Raw genomic sequence first — 10639 nt, 5'->3', positions numbered from 1 at the left:
GCTGGACTCCAGAGTGCTCCAGACTGCTCCAGAGTGGGGATAGCAGGGGCCAGTGGTCCTGCTCGGAGCACTGTGGGAGCAGACACAGATGCGGGAAGGAGGCGGCTCCAGCCCCCCAAATAAACGGGGTGTGTGTGGACTTCTCTGAGGCCATTTGGGCCAGTGCTCCTTGTGCCTCTCTCCCCAGGCTGGTAGAGAGACCCCCATGGGGCTGCCCCACACGTATGGGATGGTCAAGGAGCTTCCCGTGCCCTCACACCCCCTCTCCCCATCCTCACCACAGCTGCAGCAAGGGGGGCTCCAGCTCACCCCAGCCCCTTTGCTGGGGGAAAGCCCCCCAAGGGGGCTGGCCTAGAGATAAGGGGCTCTTTGGGGGTACTTCGGGGGGCATGCCAGGGTAGAGGAGCTCCCACCAGTCATTCCTGGGGTGCAGAGACTGACCAGACTGCACCAGAAATGGGCCAGATGGAAGGGGGCAAACTGGGGACAATCCCCTCCAGCCATGTCCCTACCCATGTTCCTTGAAAGGTCTGGGGCACCCCAGAGATTTGAGTTCACCAGAGGATCTGGAACAGAGTATTGGGGTCCCTTTGGGGGTCACGGACACCCCAGAGTGTTGGGGTTCCTCTAAGGATCTGGCAGTACCAGAGCATATTGTTCCCTGAAGGGTCTGGAAGCAACCCAGGGTTTTGGGCCACTCTGAGGGTCTGGAGTACCCCTGGGTGGAGGGGTCCTCCTGGGACACCACAGGGTATTGGGATTCCTTTGGGGGTTTGGGGCACTCCAGGATCTGGGGCCCACTCAGGGTGTTGGGGTCAGCCTTGGGGGTGTAGGGCTACCCCATGGTATGGGCTGTCTTGGTGGTTTGGCATTATATCTGTGATATTTGGGGTCACTGCAGGGGTCTGGGGTCACCCTGGGACATTGGGACACCCAGGATCTAGGGACATCTCAAGGTGCTGGGGTAACTCTTGGGCATCCAGGACCACCCAGGGGGACTGGATCACCACAGGGTGTGGGGCCAACCTGGGGGGCTGGAATCATCGAGGGGTCTTGGTGTCCTCACAAAGCGCATGGTCGCCCCATGGCTGGGGAGTGCACATTGAGGGGCTGGGGACACAGGGAGCGTCTGTGCCACTCCAAGGGACAAAGCCACCCAGTGGTGCTGCCCCTGAAGCCTCCGGATCCATGGCTGGCACTGGGATCCCCACAGCTCATTGCAGGAGAGGAAAGGGATCCCTCTGCCCTGCCTGGCTGCAGCCCTCAGCCAGCAAGATTCCCTGGGATCTGATTGGTTTGCACCAGAAAGAGATCCTTGAGCTCTGATTGGTGGCAGCTCTCAGAGACCTACAGTCTCTGTTCCGATTGGCCAGGGGAAAACTGAAGAAATTTCCTGCACTCCAATTGGCTGGAATTAAAGAAAAAAAGGGGGGAGGGGAAATGTGAGATTCCCTGTGCTCTGATTGGCTGGGACTGAAGAAGGGATTCCCCGTGCTCAGCTGGGACAGTGCCAATGCCAAGTGTTGGGGACAGTGAGAATGATCCCAAGCCCATGGCAGTGCCAGTGACAAGTGGGTGGCAAGTGACAGTGCCAAGTGCAGGGACAGATGCAGTGCCAGACACAGGGACATGCTGGTGCACAATGAGGGGACAGTGACAGTGATAGCCAGGACCACCCAGGTGCGTGGAGGGAACCGCTCCACACTACTGCTGGCAGTTTTGGTGTCACCTTGGCCCTGCTGGGGGCAGGCCAGGGCCAGAATGTCCTCTGCCAGTGCCTGGTGCCATACGCCCTTGTCACCATGTCCCCCCAGGGCAGACAAGACCCGTGGAGCTAGAGGAGGGACTTTATTGTGGGGGAGGGCTGGGCTGCAAAGGCATCAGAGGCTGGAGGGGTGTTGGGGTTTGGGGCGCACTTGGGGCTGTGCCTGTGGAGAAAGGAAAGAGCAGGAGATGAGTTGGGGGCTAGCGGAAGCAGCTTCTCTAGCTTTCCCCCTGCTCCACAATGCACTTAGGGGTGACCTGGCTCACCCCCATCCTACAGAACTGCAGTACGGAAGGTTCAGAAACCTCAAGCGCTCTCCCACCCCTCCGGCAAGTATGGGGTGCAGGATTTGGGGTGAAAAGTGTGGGATGCAGAGGGAAGATATGGGATCAGGATGTGGGGCACAGGACATGGGGTTCAGGATCAGGATGCAAGGTGCAGGATCAGGATGTGGAGTTCAGGGTGCAGGGTTCAGGACACAGTGCGGAATTGGGACACGGGGTGCAGAACATTTGGTGCAGGATGTGGGTTCAGGATCAGGTTGTAGGGTGCAGGACAGCGCAGGCCAGGGGGTGTGGGATTGCAATGCAGGGTGCAGGACATGGTGCAGGATGTGGGATTTAGGATGTGGGATGTAGGATTAGGATGTGGGGTGCAGGACACAGAGTATGGGATATGGGATCGGCATGCAGGATGTGGGGTGCAGGACAAAGGATGCAGAGTGCAGGATCAGCCTAGGGGATGCAAGATCAGGATACAAGTGGGCACTAACCGTGCTCAGGACCGGCAGATGCCTATGGCACTGCAGATGTCCCGGGGCATGTCCCCGTTCTGCAGCCCATCGGTGATCTGGTCATGGTACTTTTTCACCAGCCACTGGCACAGCCTGCCCATGGCCCAGCCCAGCACCCGGCAGCCCTTCTGCAGTGCTGCTGCCACCGCCACCTGCCAGAGCCACCACGGGTCAGGGGCCCATAGGGAGAGGGCCCCCAGCCCAGCCTCCCAGACCCTCATCACCCCTCACCTTGTCAGGGTTGTCACCTGCCAGCGCCTGTATCTTCTTCAAGGCCTTGGTGCACAGGCTGCACTTAATGCCCCTGCCCTGTGCCACGTCATCCCCATCAGCCATGTCGTCCCCTTCAGTCACATTCCCCTGTGGGGACACAAAGACTCTCAAGGCTGCCTGCATCCCTGGGTGACCCTGGCAGTACTTGAGGGTGGGGCACTCACCAGGGCCAGGCTGTTCCAGAGGTGCAAGCACTGCTGCTCCCAGCCACAGCGTGTGGCCATGGCCATGTCCCAGCACAAGGACATTGGGTCACCCTGGCAGGATGGGGGGGCCACAGCCTGTGTTGCTGCACGGGGACAGGATGATGAGCATGGCTGAAGGTGCCCATCACTGAGGTCCCCAGGAACCCTGGAGGTGCCCAGACACCAAAACCACCAGCCCGAGGTACTCAGTCCCATCCCTCCTGACTGTACTCACATCCTTCTCTTCCCACCATTCCTAGGTCCCCATGCAGATCCTGTCCCCAAACAGCCCTAGGTGCTGGTTCCAACATGGGCACCACGCCCATCATCCCTGGGTCCTCAGGCAGGCCCCATCCCTGCCACCCCCAGCTGCTTGTTCCCAAAAGATCCCATCCCCGCAACTCCAAGGCCCCCACCATCCCTCCTGCATGACCCCTTGCCCTCCTTCCCACATCCCTGAGTGCCAGTCCCCACACAGACCCCAGCCCCTCCAAGCTCAATCATCCAGGCTGCCATCCCCATTGTCCCCGTGTGTCTCCTCTCCTCTCCCCCCTGGGGTGACCATCACCCCTGGGAAGCAGGAGGGTCCCCATTACCTCCCACCACCAGCAGCAGCAGGAGGAAGATGGAAGCCATGGTGAGCCCACTGAGCCGGTGACAGCCGGTGACTGACGGTGGGTGACTGCCTGCATCCTCACACCTTTTATAGTGCAGCTACATGCTGAGGGGGTGGGGAACGAAAACCCCAAAACTCCTTAGAACAGAACACCGCAGGGCCCTTCCTGCGTCACACCTCCACCCCGGCAGGAAGGGGATACGGGGGGGCCGGGGGGGGACATGGGGGACCTCGGCAGCCCTCAACCTCACCAGCCTCCTCCCCTAAGGGAAACTGCCCGTAAGTCCCCCAAAGTGTGGGGCGGGGAGCGGTCAGACCCCCAAGGGCTCCGGAGGGTCTATCCTGAGATCGGAGAGGTTTATCCCGGGGTCTTCTTGGACCTCTCCGGGCTCCGGGGAGTCCAACGGCCTTGGTTTAAGTGACCCCCCGGGGTCAGTCCTGGTGTCCTCTCTGGGGTCGGTCATGGTCTCCTCTTCACCCCATGGGTTCCGTGGGACCCCGGGGTCGATCCCGATGTCTCGCTGCCGCGGTCCGTCCCAGCCGGGGTCGGTCCCCGTCCCGCCATGTCCCCCCACGCAGGACTCTCCCACCGCCCCCGGCCCATGGCCGTTGCCATCGCGTCCCTAACGTCACTTCCGCCGCGCAGTCACACAACTTCCGGGTTTGCGGTGTTCGCGCCTTTTCCCGCCGCTGCCCTACCCCCATGGCGGGTGCCGGTGTCGGCGGCCACCCTCGACCTCTGACCCCTCACCCCGTACGTGAACTGCGGGAACCCCGGGCGGCGGCCGCGGGGGTGTCCCCGTTTGGGGGCGAGGAAGACCCCGGTTGGAGAGGCTGGGGGGATCCTGGAGGTCCTGCAGCCTGAGGGGGACTGGGGCGTCGGGTTTGCGGGTTTGGGGGGGCTGTTGTGTCCTCGGGGGGTTTCTGGTGCTGGGGAGGTGTTTGGGGGGTCCAGTGCCGCGGGGAGGAGGATTGTGCCAGAGGGAGTGTGTTGGGGGGGCAGTGGTGCTTGGGGATGTCCAGGGGGCTATGCAGGGCCTGGGTCCGTTTGGGAGAGGGGAGTCATGGGGGGATCCGGTGGCCTAGGTGTATTTTGTGGGGACTTCAGGTGTCCTGCTCTGGGGAAAATTTTAGGAGAGCGTGGTCCCATCACCAAGATGAGTTTGGGGATGCCCTGGGTTGGGAGGAGAGGGGAGGAAGGGGGGCTGAGGGGGTGCAGAGTGCAGAGGGAGGGTCAGACCCGGACATGGCTTGTATTTTAGGGGTGGGGAAGATCATTTTCAGGCGAACTATTGTATCTTGGGGCGACAGTGATGGCCGGATGGGAGCCAAGATAAATTCACCAATTTATTTTCCAGACCCATCGTTAGACCCCCATGTTCCACGCCATGTTCTCGGAGCAGGCAGCCCCCACGGCGCAGGGGCTGCTGGCCCCCCCCTCGGCCAAGCCCCCCACCTTCCCCAGGGTGCCTTTGTCTGGCTATTCAGACTGCTCACAGCCCTTCCAGCTGGGCGAGCGCAGCTTTTCCCGGCAGTACGCCCACATCTACGCCGTGCGCCTTGCTGGGATGCGGCCGGGCCTGGAGCGGTGTGCACGGAGCCAATGGGGTGAGCCTGGGGGAACCCCCCCTTTATCAGGGCCCAGCCCCAGAAAAAACACTGAGGGGCTGGAGCACCAGGAGCAGATGGAGGGGCTCAGGCAGAAGAGAAGGAGGTTCAGGGGGGACCTTCTTGCTCTCCACAATTTCCTGGCAGGAGGGTGCAGTCAGCAGGGGGTCGGGCTCTGCTCCCAGGAAACAAGGGATAGGACAAGAGGACACGACCTCAAGTTGCACCAGGAGAGGTTCAGATTGAATATTGGGAAAATTTCTTCTTGGAAAGGGCTGTCTAGCCCTGGCACAGGCTGCCTAGGGCATTTCTGGATCTCCATCCCTGTGGGGAAATAACGGCTGTGTGGATGTGGCACTTGGGAACATAGGTTAGTGGTGGCCTTAGCAACACAGATCTGTGAAGCTGCCTTTGGATTTTATCTCTGTGTTTGACCAGATATATATCTGGAGTCCATAAGTGAGTGAGTGTTCCTGTCCTCAGGCTAGATGTACCCTGCAGGCATCCTTGGTGGCAAGATCTTTCCTGTCTAGGGGGAGTCCATCCCTGCCAGGCTGTGATCCACCCACAACCTTCCTGCAACCTGTGCAGCTCCAGTATACCCAGTTTTGTCAGTCTCCAGTGGCATTTTACACCCTTGACAGGGAATTCGCAGCGGAGCCCAGCGAAAAGAGCTCAGCCCGCCAGCTCTGAGATGACAGTAATGATAGGATAATCCATTTGCAGCTGGATTATGTGGTATTCCTGATGCAGCTCCCACCTGGAGTCCTAACCTTGGGACAAACTGCATTCCCCATCACAGATAGAAGTGGGTGTGGGCAGGGAGAACATGATAGTCTTTGTCACGTCGCCCCACACACGTTTGGGAGCACGATTTGTGTGAGGTTTGTCAGGGTGGGGCTGGGGGACCTTGGCCAGGAAGTGGGGTACAGAAGGGTGCAGGGGGGTGAGAGGTGCTAGTTGTGTCAGTGGGGGCTGTTTCCTGGCTGGGGGGGGTTGTGGTTCTGTGGGTGGGACCCTCACACTCAGAGTTTCCATTCACGGGATGAAGCAATGCCGGCGCTGCTGGGGCTCTGCCCCCCCGCCTGGGCACAGCCTGCAATTGAATTTTGTTTGGCTTTGCCCTTCTATGGGCAAAAACCCCTTCAGTGGAAGCTTTTGGGCTGGATTCCTGTTCTTGTGCTCTCCCTAGCCCCGTGGGCTGTGTGGAAGCAAAGCCAGTACTGCTTCCATGGCGGATGTCATTTCTTGGTTGGCCACCCTGGACTTTGCCAAGTGTGACCGGACCCAATGGTTTGTAAAGCTCTACCTCCTGGAGTCCTGGGATGGGACCAGATTTTGGAGTTTGTCTCCCAGCAGGAAGCTCTTGCAGGCAAAAATCTGGAGAGCACAGCCGCCTCCCCCTGAACACACATTTTGGGGAGTTTGAGCCAAAAAAAAGAAATTTCAACAGGATTGTTTTCATTCTGACTCAGACTGTTTGCATTCCTGGGCTCGGGAGTCCATGTTTCCAGTGTGGGGTGCCAGGGATGGCAGCGGGGTGCTCTCCCTGGGACAAGAGTCACGTTCAGCAGCACGTGATGAGCAAAGTGAGATTTTTGGGAGGAGAAATGTCACCCAGAAAGAATGAGGAGCTGGTGCAGGCTTGTTTTGGGAAAGGAGACCAGGAGCAGGTTCCTTGGTCCTCTCCAGGGCCTGAGGCTCAGGATGGATTTCACAGGCTGGTTACAGGGAATGACAGTCCCATAGCCACATACTGTATGGAAGGACACACACTGTGATGGGGGTGGAGCACCTCTGGGTCCCCAGGTGTAGGCTAAGAAGTTTTGGACTCACCTTGTGGTGAGGAAGATTTTTGCTCCTCAGCCACAAAGTGGATGCAGCTGGGGCTGCAATGCTTTTTGCAGCTCCCAAGGTTCTCCCAACCTCTATCCCCTGTGGATCCCTGCCTAAAGCCCAGGGACTTGTAAGCATGCCAGGATCTTCTCTGATGTGATGGGGTTCCTGAATTTCAGCATGGATCTGGGGCAGAGGATCTAGCCATAACAGAGGTCAGGTCTGGGGGTGTTGAGTGATCTCCTTCCTGTCAGGTCCCAGTAGGATGTTTGGGTCATCCCCTGGGTGAAGAGCAGGAACTGCAGCCCCCCGTGCCCAAGGGCAAGAACACTGCATCCTGGACCCTTCCCAGCCAGAGCTGTTACTGGGAGCTAAACACACCATCATGACCCAGCTTTCCCCTCAGCACAGAGGAAATGCCTGCAGGCTTGCAGGCTCTGGAATGCTCCTCGGCCCCATCTGGCCCACACATGTCTGTTCAGCGCCATGCCTCAAGGAAAAGCAAGAGGCTTCCCAACATTCCCCAGCACCTCTTGCTGGCCTCGATGCTGGGGCTCTTCAGCTGCTCCCACCAGCCCTGCACTGTGCCTGCCGTCGCCCCGAGGCTGCTGACCCACGTCTCTCCACAGGGAATGACATTGCGCTGCGGAAGCTCTCGGAGCTGAAGGCAGGAGAGAAGTGCTGCGTGGTGGGGACGCTCTTCAAGGCCATGCAGCTCCAGCCCTCCATCCTGCAGGAGATCAGTGAGGAGGTAATGGGCTCACCCCCTCCTGCTCCCCACAGCTCAGGGGGTTGTGCCAGCACACCTGAGAGCTCAGCTGGGTTTCCATGGCGTCCCTGAGCTCGTTACAAGCAGGGAACTGGCAGAGATTTGAGCAGGGATTTGAGCAGATGGCCTATGCCCACCCTGTCCCTGGATGCCACCTTGGTGCCACCTCTTGGTGTGTGTGTGTGCTCCTTACGAAATCGTGGAAACACAGAATGGGTTGGGTTGGAAGAGACCTTAAAGCTCATCCATGGGCTGGGATAACTTCCACTATGCCAGGTTGCTTCAAGCCCCATCCAACCTGGCCTTGAGCACTTCCAGGGATCCAGAGGCAGCCACAGCTTCTTTGGGCAACCTGTGCCAGGGCCTCACCACCCTCACAGGGTATTTTTTCCCCATATCCAATCTAACCCTTTGTCCATCTGTTCCCCCCTGGCTTGCCACCACTCTTGCTCAGTGATGCTTTTCCAGTGTTCAGTGAAACCAGCCCATCTGGGAGTTTCCAGCTGCCGGGGCCCCCAGCTGGGGTGTTGGCTGTACTGGGGTTGGGGGGCTGGGGTTGGGAAGGATCCTTGGGGGCTGCTGGTCCATGCTGAGGCCGTCAGAGCTGTCCCTGTGCCCTCGCAGCACAACCTGGTGCCTCAGCCACCCCTGCCCAAGTACATCCAGCCCTCTGACGAGCTGATTCTGGAGGATGAGCTGCAGCGGATCAAGCTGGAAGGAGCCATTGATGTGCAGAGGCTGGTGACAGGTAAGGGACAGTGGTGGCTCTGTGGTGGCACCCACCCTGCAGGTGCTGGCCAGGTCTGACCGCCTGCCTCTGCCATAGGGACCATCTTGGCTGTGTACGGCTCCGAGCAGGATGATGGCAGATTCCTGGTGGAGGATCACTGCTTTGCCGACTTGCCGCCACCGCTGCCCTGGAACGGGCCCAGCTCCGACCGGTGAGTCAGCAGCAGCAGGACTGGGGCTGGTGCTGTGTCCATGCTGTGTCTCTGAGTCCCTTGTGCCAAGAGGGCTGGCAGGGGGTCTGGGCCCCCCGCCCCGGCTCTCTGAAGCCCCTAAGTTTTGGAGCGTGGCACACTGCCTGAGCCTCTCCATCCATCCATCCATCCAGGTTTGTGCTGCTGGCCTCGGGACTGGGGCTGGGCAGTGTGAGCGGGGAGGCCTTGCTGAGCACTCAGCTGCTGGTGGATGTGGTGACGGGGCAGCTGGGTGCAGAGGGTGAGCAGAGCTGCGCTGCCCACATCACCCGTGTCATTCTGGCTGGGAATCTGCTAAGCCAGAACACGCAGAGCCGAGACACCATCAACAAGGTATGGCAAGGAGGGGGCTGCGGCCTTGCAGTGCTCCTGGGGAGCTGAGAGGGTGTGGGGAGGGGGAAGAGGGGGTACAGGGTTGTCCCTCACTGTCTTCCTGCTCACCAAGGCCAAGTACTTGACCAAGAAAACACAGGCTGCAAGTGTGGAGGCTGTGAAGATGCTGGATGAGATCCTGCTGCAGCTCTGTGTGAGTGCTCAGGGTTGGCTGGGAAATCACGTTCCTTTGGGGGAGGGAGTCTTATTCCTGAGGCGGGGTAGCAGTCTGGGGTGCAGGGTGGCAAAACTCCCTTCCCCAGCACCCTGCTTCCTTTTGAGCACCCCATATGGGGAGGCAGTTCACATCCCAGCTCCAAATCCTTCTCCTGGAATCTGGCTTCCTTGGTGAAACCAAGTGGGGTGTCCTGGGGAGAAAGAGCAGCAGTGACACCAGGGCTTTCCTCTGAGCCCCCTTGGAGGGTACTTTGGCCCCCCAGTTGATCCCTGCTCTACCCACAGACTTCTGTGCCTGTGGATGTGATGCCTGGTGAGTTTGACCCCACCAACTACACGCTGCCACAGCAGCCCCTGCACCGCTGCATGCTGCCCCTGGCCAGTGCCTACACCACTCTGCACCTCGTCACCAACCCCTACCAGGCCAACCTGGATGGTGTCAGGTAAACAAACCTGGTGTGCTACCAGCTCTGGTGCATGTAAGTGGAGTGGGACCATGGGACATGACCCAGCATGTCCAGTATCTAAAGCTCCCCTTCTTTCCCCCATAATGTAGGTTTTTGGGGACGTCAGGACAAAACATCTCTGATATCTTCAAATACAGCAGCATGGACGACTACCTGGAGATCCTGGAGTGGACACTACTGGCAGGACACATCAGCCCCACGGCCCCAGACACCCTGGGTACGGTGAGGGGTGGGGGGTTGTTGAATGGGGGCCTTTGCCAGGGGCTTACCCCCTAATTCCCGTCTTCCCCAGGCTGTTACCCCTTCTACAAATCTGACCCATTTATCCTCACTGAGTGCCCTCACGTCTACTTCTGTGGCAATGCGCCCCACTTCCAGTCCAAGCTGCTCCAAGGTGGGTCTCACAGCATACCCAAATCCTCGCAGGGGCTGGGAACCTGCGCTGGGGGCTGCCAGGCGACTCCTCTGCTTGACACCCACCTGTGCTTGCAGGAAAGGAGGGGCAGCGGGTGCTGCTGGTGACGGTGCCAGACTTCAGTGCCACGCAGACCGCCTGCCTCATCAACCTGCGCGACCTCACCTGCCAGCCCATCACCTTCTCCGGCTTTGGAGCTGACAATGAGGACAGGGACATAGAAGTTGGACACTGACCACACAGAGGGTGTGCCCATCACAAGCCCCCACCCCTCAAGGGGTCCTGGCACCCACTACCTTTGTCTGTCCTCTGGGAAGGTGACAGAGCTGGGGAAGCACTGGAGGGACAAGATGTTCATACCAATATAACTTGATTTATTTGTG

The 10639-nt window shown here is 59.4% G+C and overlaps 2 protein-coding genes across 2 annotated transcripts; one reads left to right on the top strand and one right to left on the bottom strand.

The window, feature by feature from the left end:
* Nucleotides 1-1832: 1832 nt before the first annotated feature.
* On the bottom strand, nt 1833-4248 carry LOC136302672 (saposin-C-like). The gene is made up of 5 exons (XM_066206155.1): nt 3613-4248; nt 2996-3120; nt 2790-2918; nt 2538-2710; nt 1833-1928 (listed from the first exon to the last, which is right to left on the bottom strand). The coding sequence occupies exons 1-4, from the start codon at nt 3650-3652 to the stop codon at nt 2543-2545; spliced, it is 462 nt and encodes a 153-aa protein (XP_066062252.1). The 5' UTR covers nt 3653-4248; the 3' UTR covers nt 1833-1928; nt 2538-2542.
* A 37-nt stretch (nt 4249-4285) lies between these two features.
* Nucleotides 4286-10629, top strand: POLD2 (DNA polymerase delta 2, accessory subunit). Its single transcript, XM_066206127.1, has 11 exons — nt 4286-4386; nt 4991-5240; nt 7706-7827; nt 8470-8593; nt 8672-8786; nt 8960-9158; nt 9271-9351; nt 9660-9817; nt 9931-10058; nt 10134-10235; nt 10334-10629. The coding sequence occupies exons 2-11, from the start codon at nt 5009-5011 to the stop codon at nt 10489-10491; spliced, it is 1419 nt and encodes a 472-aa protein (XP_066062224.1). The 5' UTR covers nt 4286-4386; nt 4991-5008; the 3' UTR covers nt 10492-10629.
* The last annotated feature ends 10 nt before the right edge of the window (nt 10630-10639 follow it).

The sequence above is a fragment of the Chamaea fasciata genome, unplaced genomic scaffold, assembly GCF_029207755.1.
Source record: "Chamaea fasciata isolate MVZ Bird 193981 ecotype frontalis unplaced genomic scaffold, bChaFas1.0.hap1 SCAF_30, whole genome shotgun sequence".
NCBI classification, from domain to species: Eukaryota; Metazoa; Chordata; class Aves; order Passeriformes; family Sylviidae; genus Chamaea; species Chamaea fasciata.
This window is presented reverse-complemented; position numbering and strand designations above follow the sequence as displayed.

Excerpts from the sequence above, each read along its gene's own strand:
- POLD2 (XM_066206127.1), top strand. The coding sequence starts at position 5,009 with ATGTTCCACGCCATGTTCTCGGAGCAGGCAGCCCCCACGGCGCAGGGG. Across the intron at positions 9,159-9,270 it reads GCCGAGACACCATCAACAAG|GCCAAGTACTTGACCAAGAA; the intron begins GTATGGCAAGGA and ends CTGCTCACCAAG. Across the intron at positions 9,352-9,659 it reads AGATCCTGCTGCAGCTCTGT|ACTTCTGTGCCTGTGGATGT; the intron begins GTGAGTGCTCAG and ends CTCTACCCACAG.
- LOC136302672 (XM_066206155.1), bottom strand. The coding sequence starts at position 3,652 with ATGGCTTCCATCTTCCTCCTGCTGCTGCTGGTGGTGGGAG. Across the intron at positions 3,121-3,612 it reads GCTGCTGCTGGTGGTGGGAG|CAACACAGGCTGTGGCCCCC; the intron begins GTAATGGGGACC and ends GTCCCCGTGCAG. Across the intron at positions 2,711-2,789 it reads CAGGTGACAACCCTGACAAG|GTGGCGGTGGCAGCAGCACT; the intron begins GTGAGGGGTGAT and ends TGGCTCTGGCAG.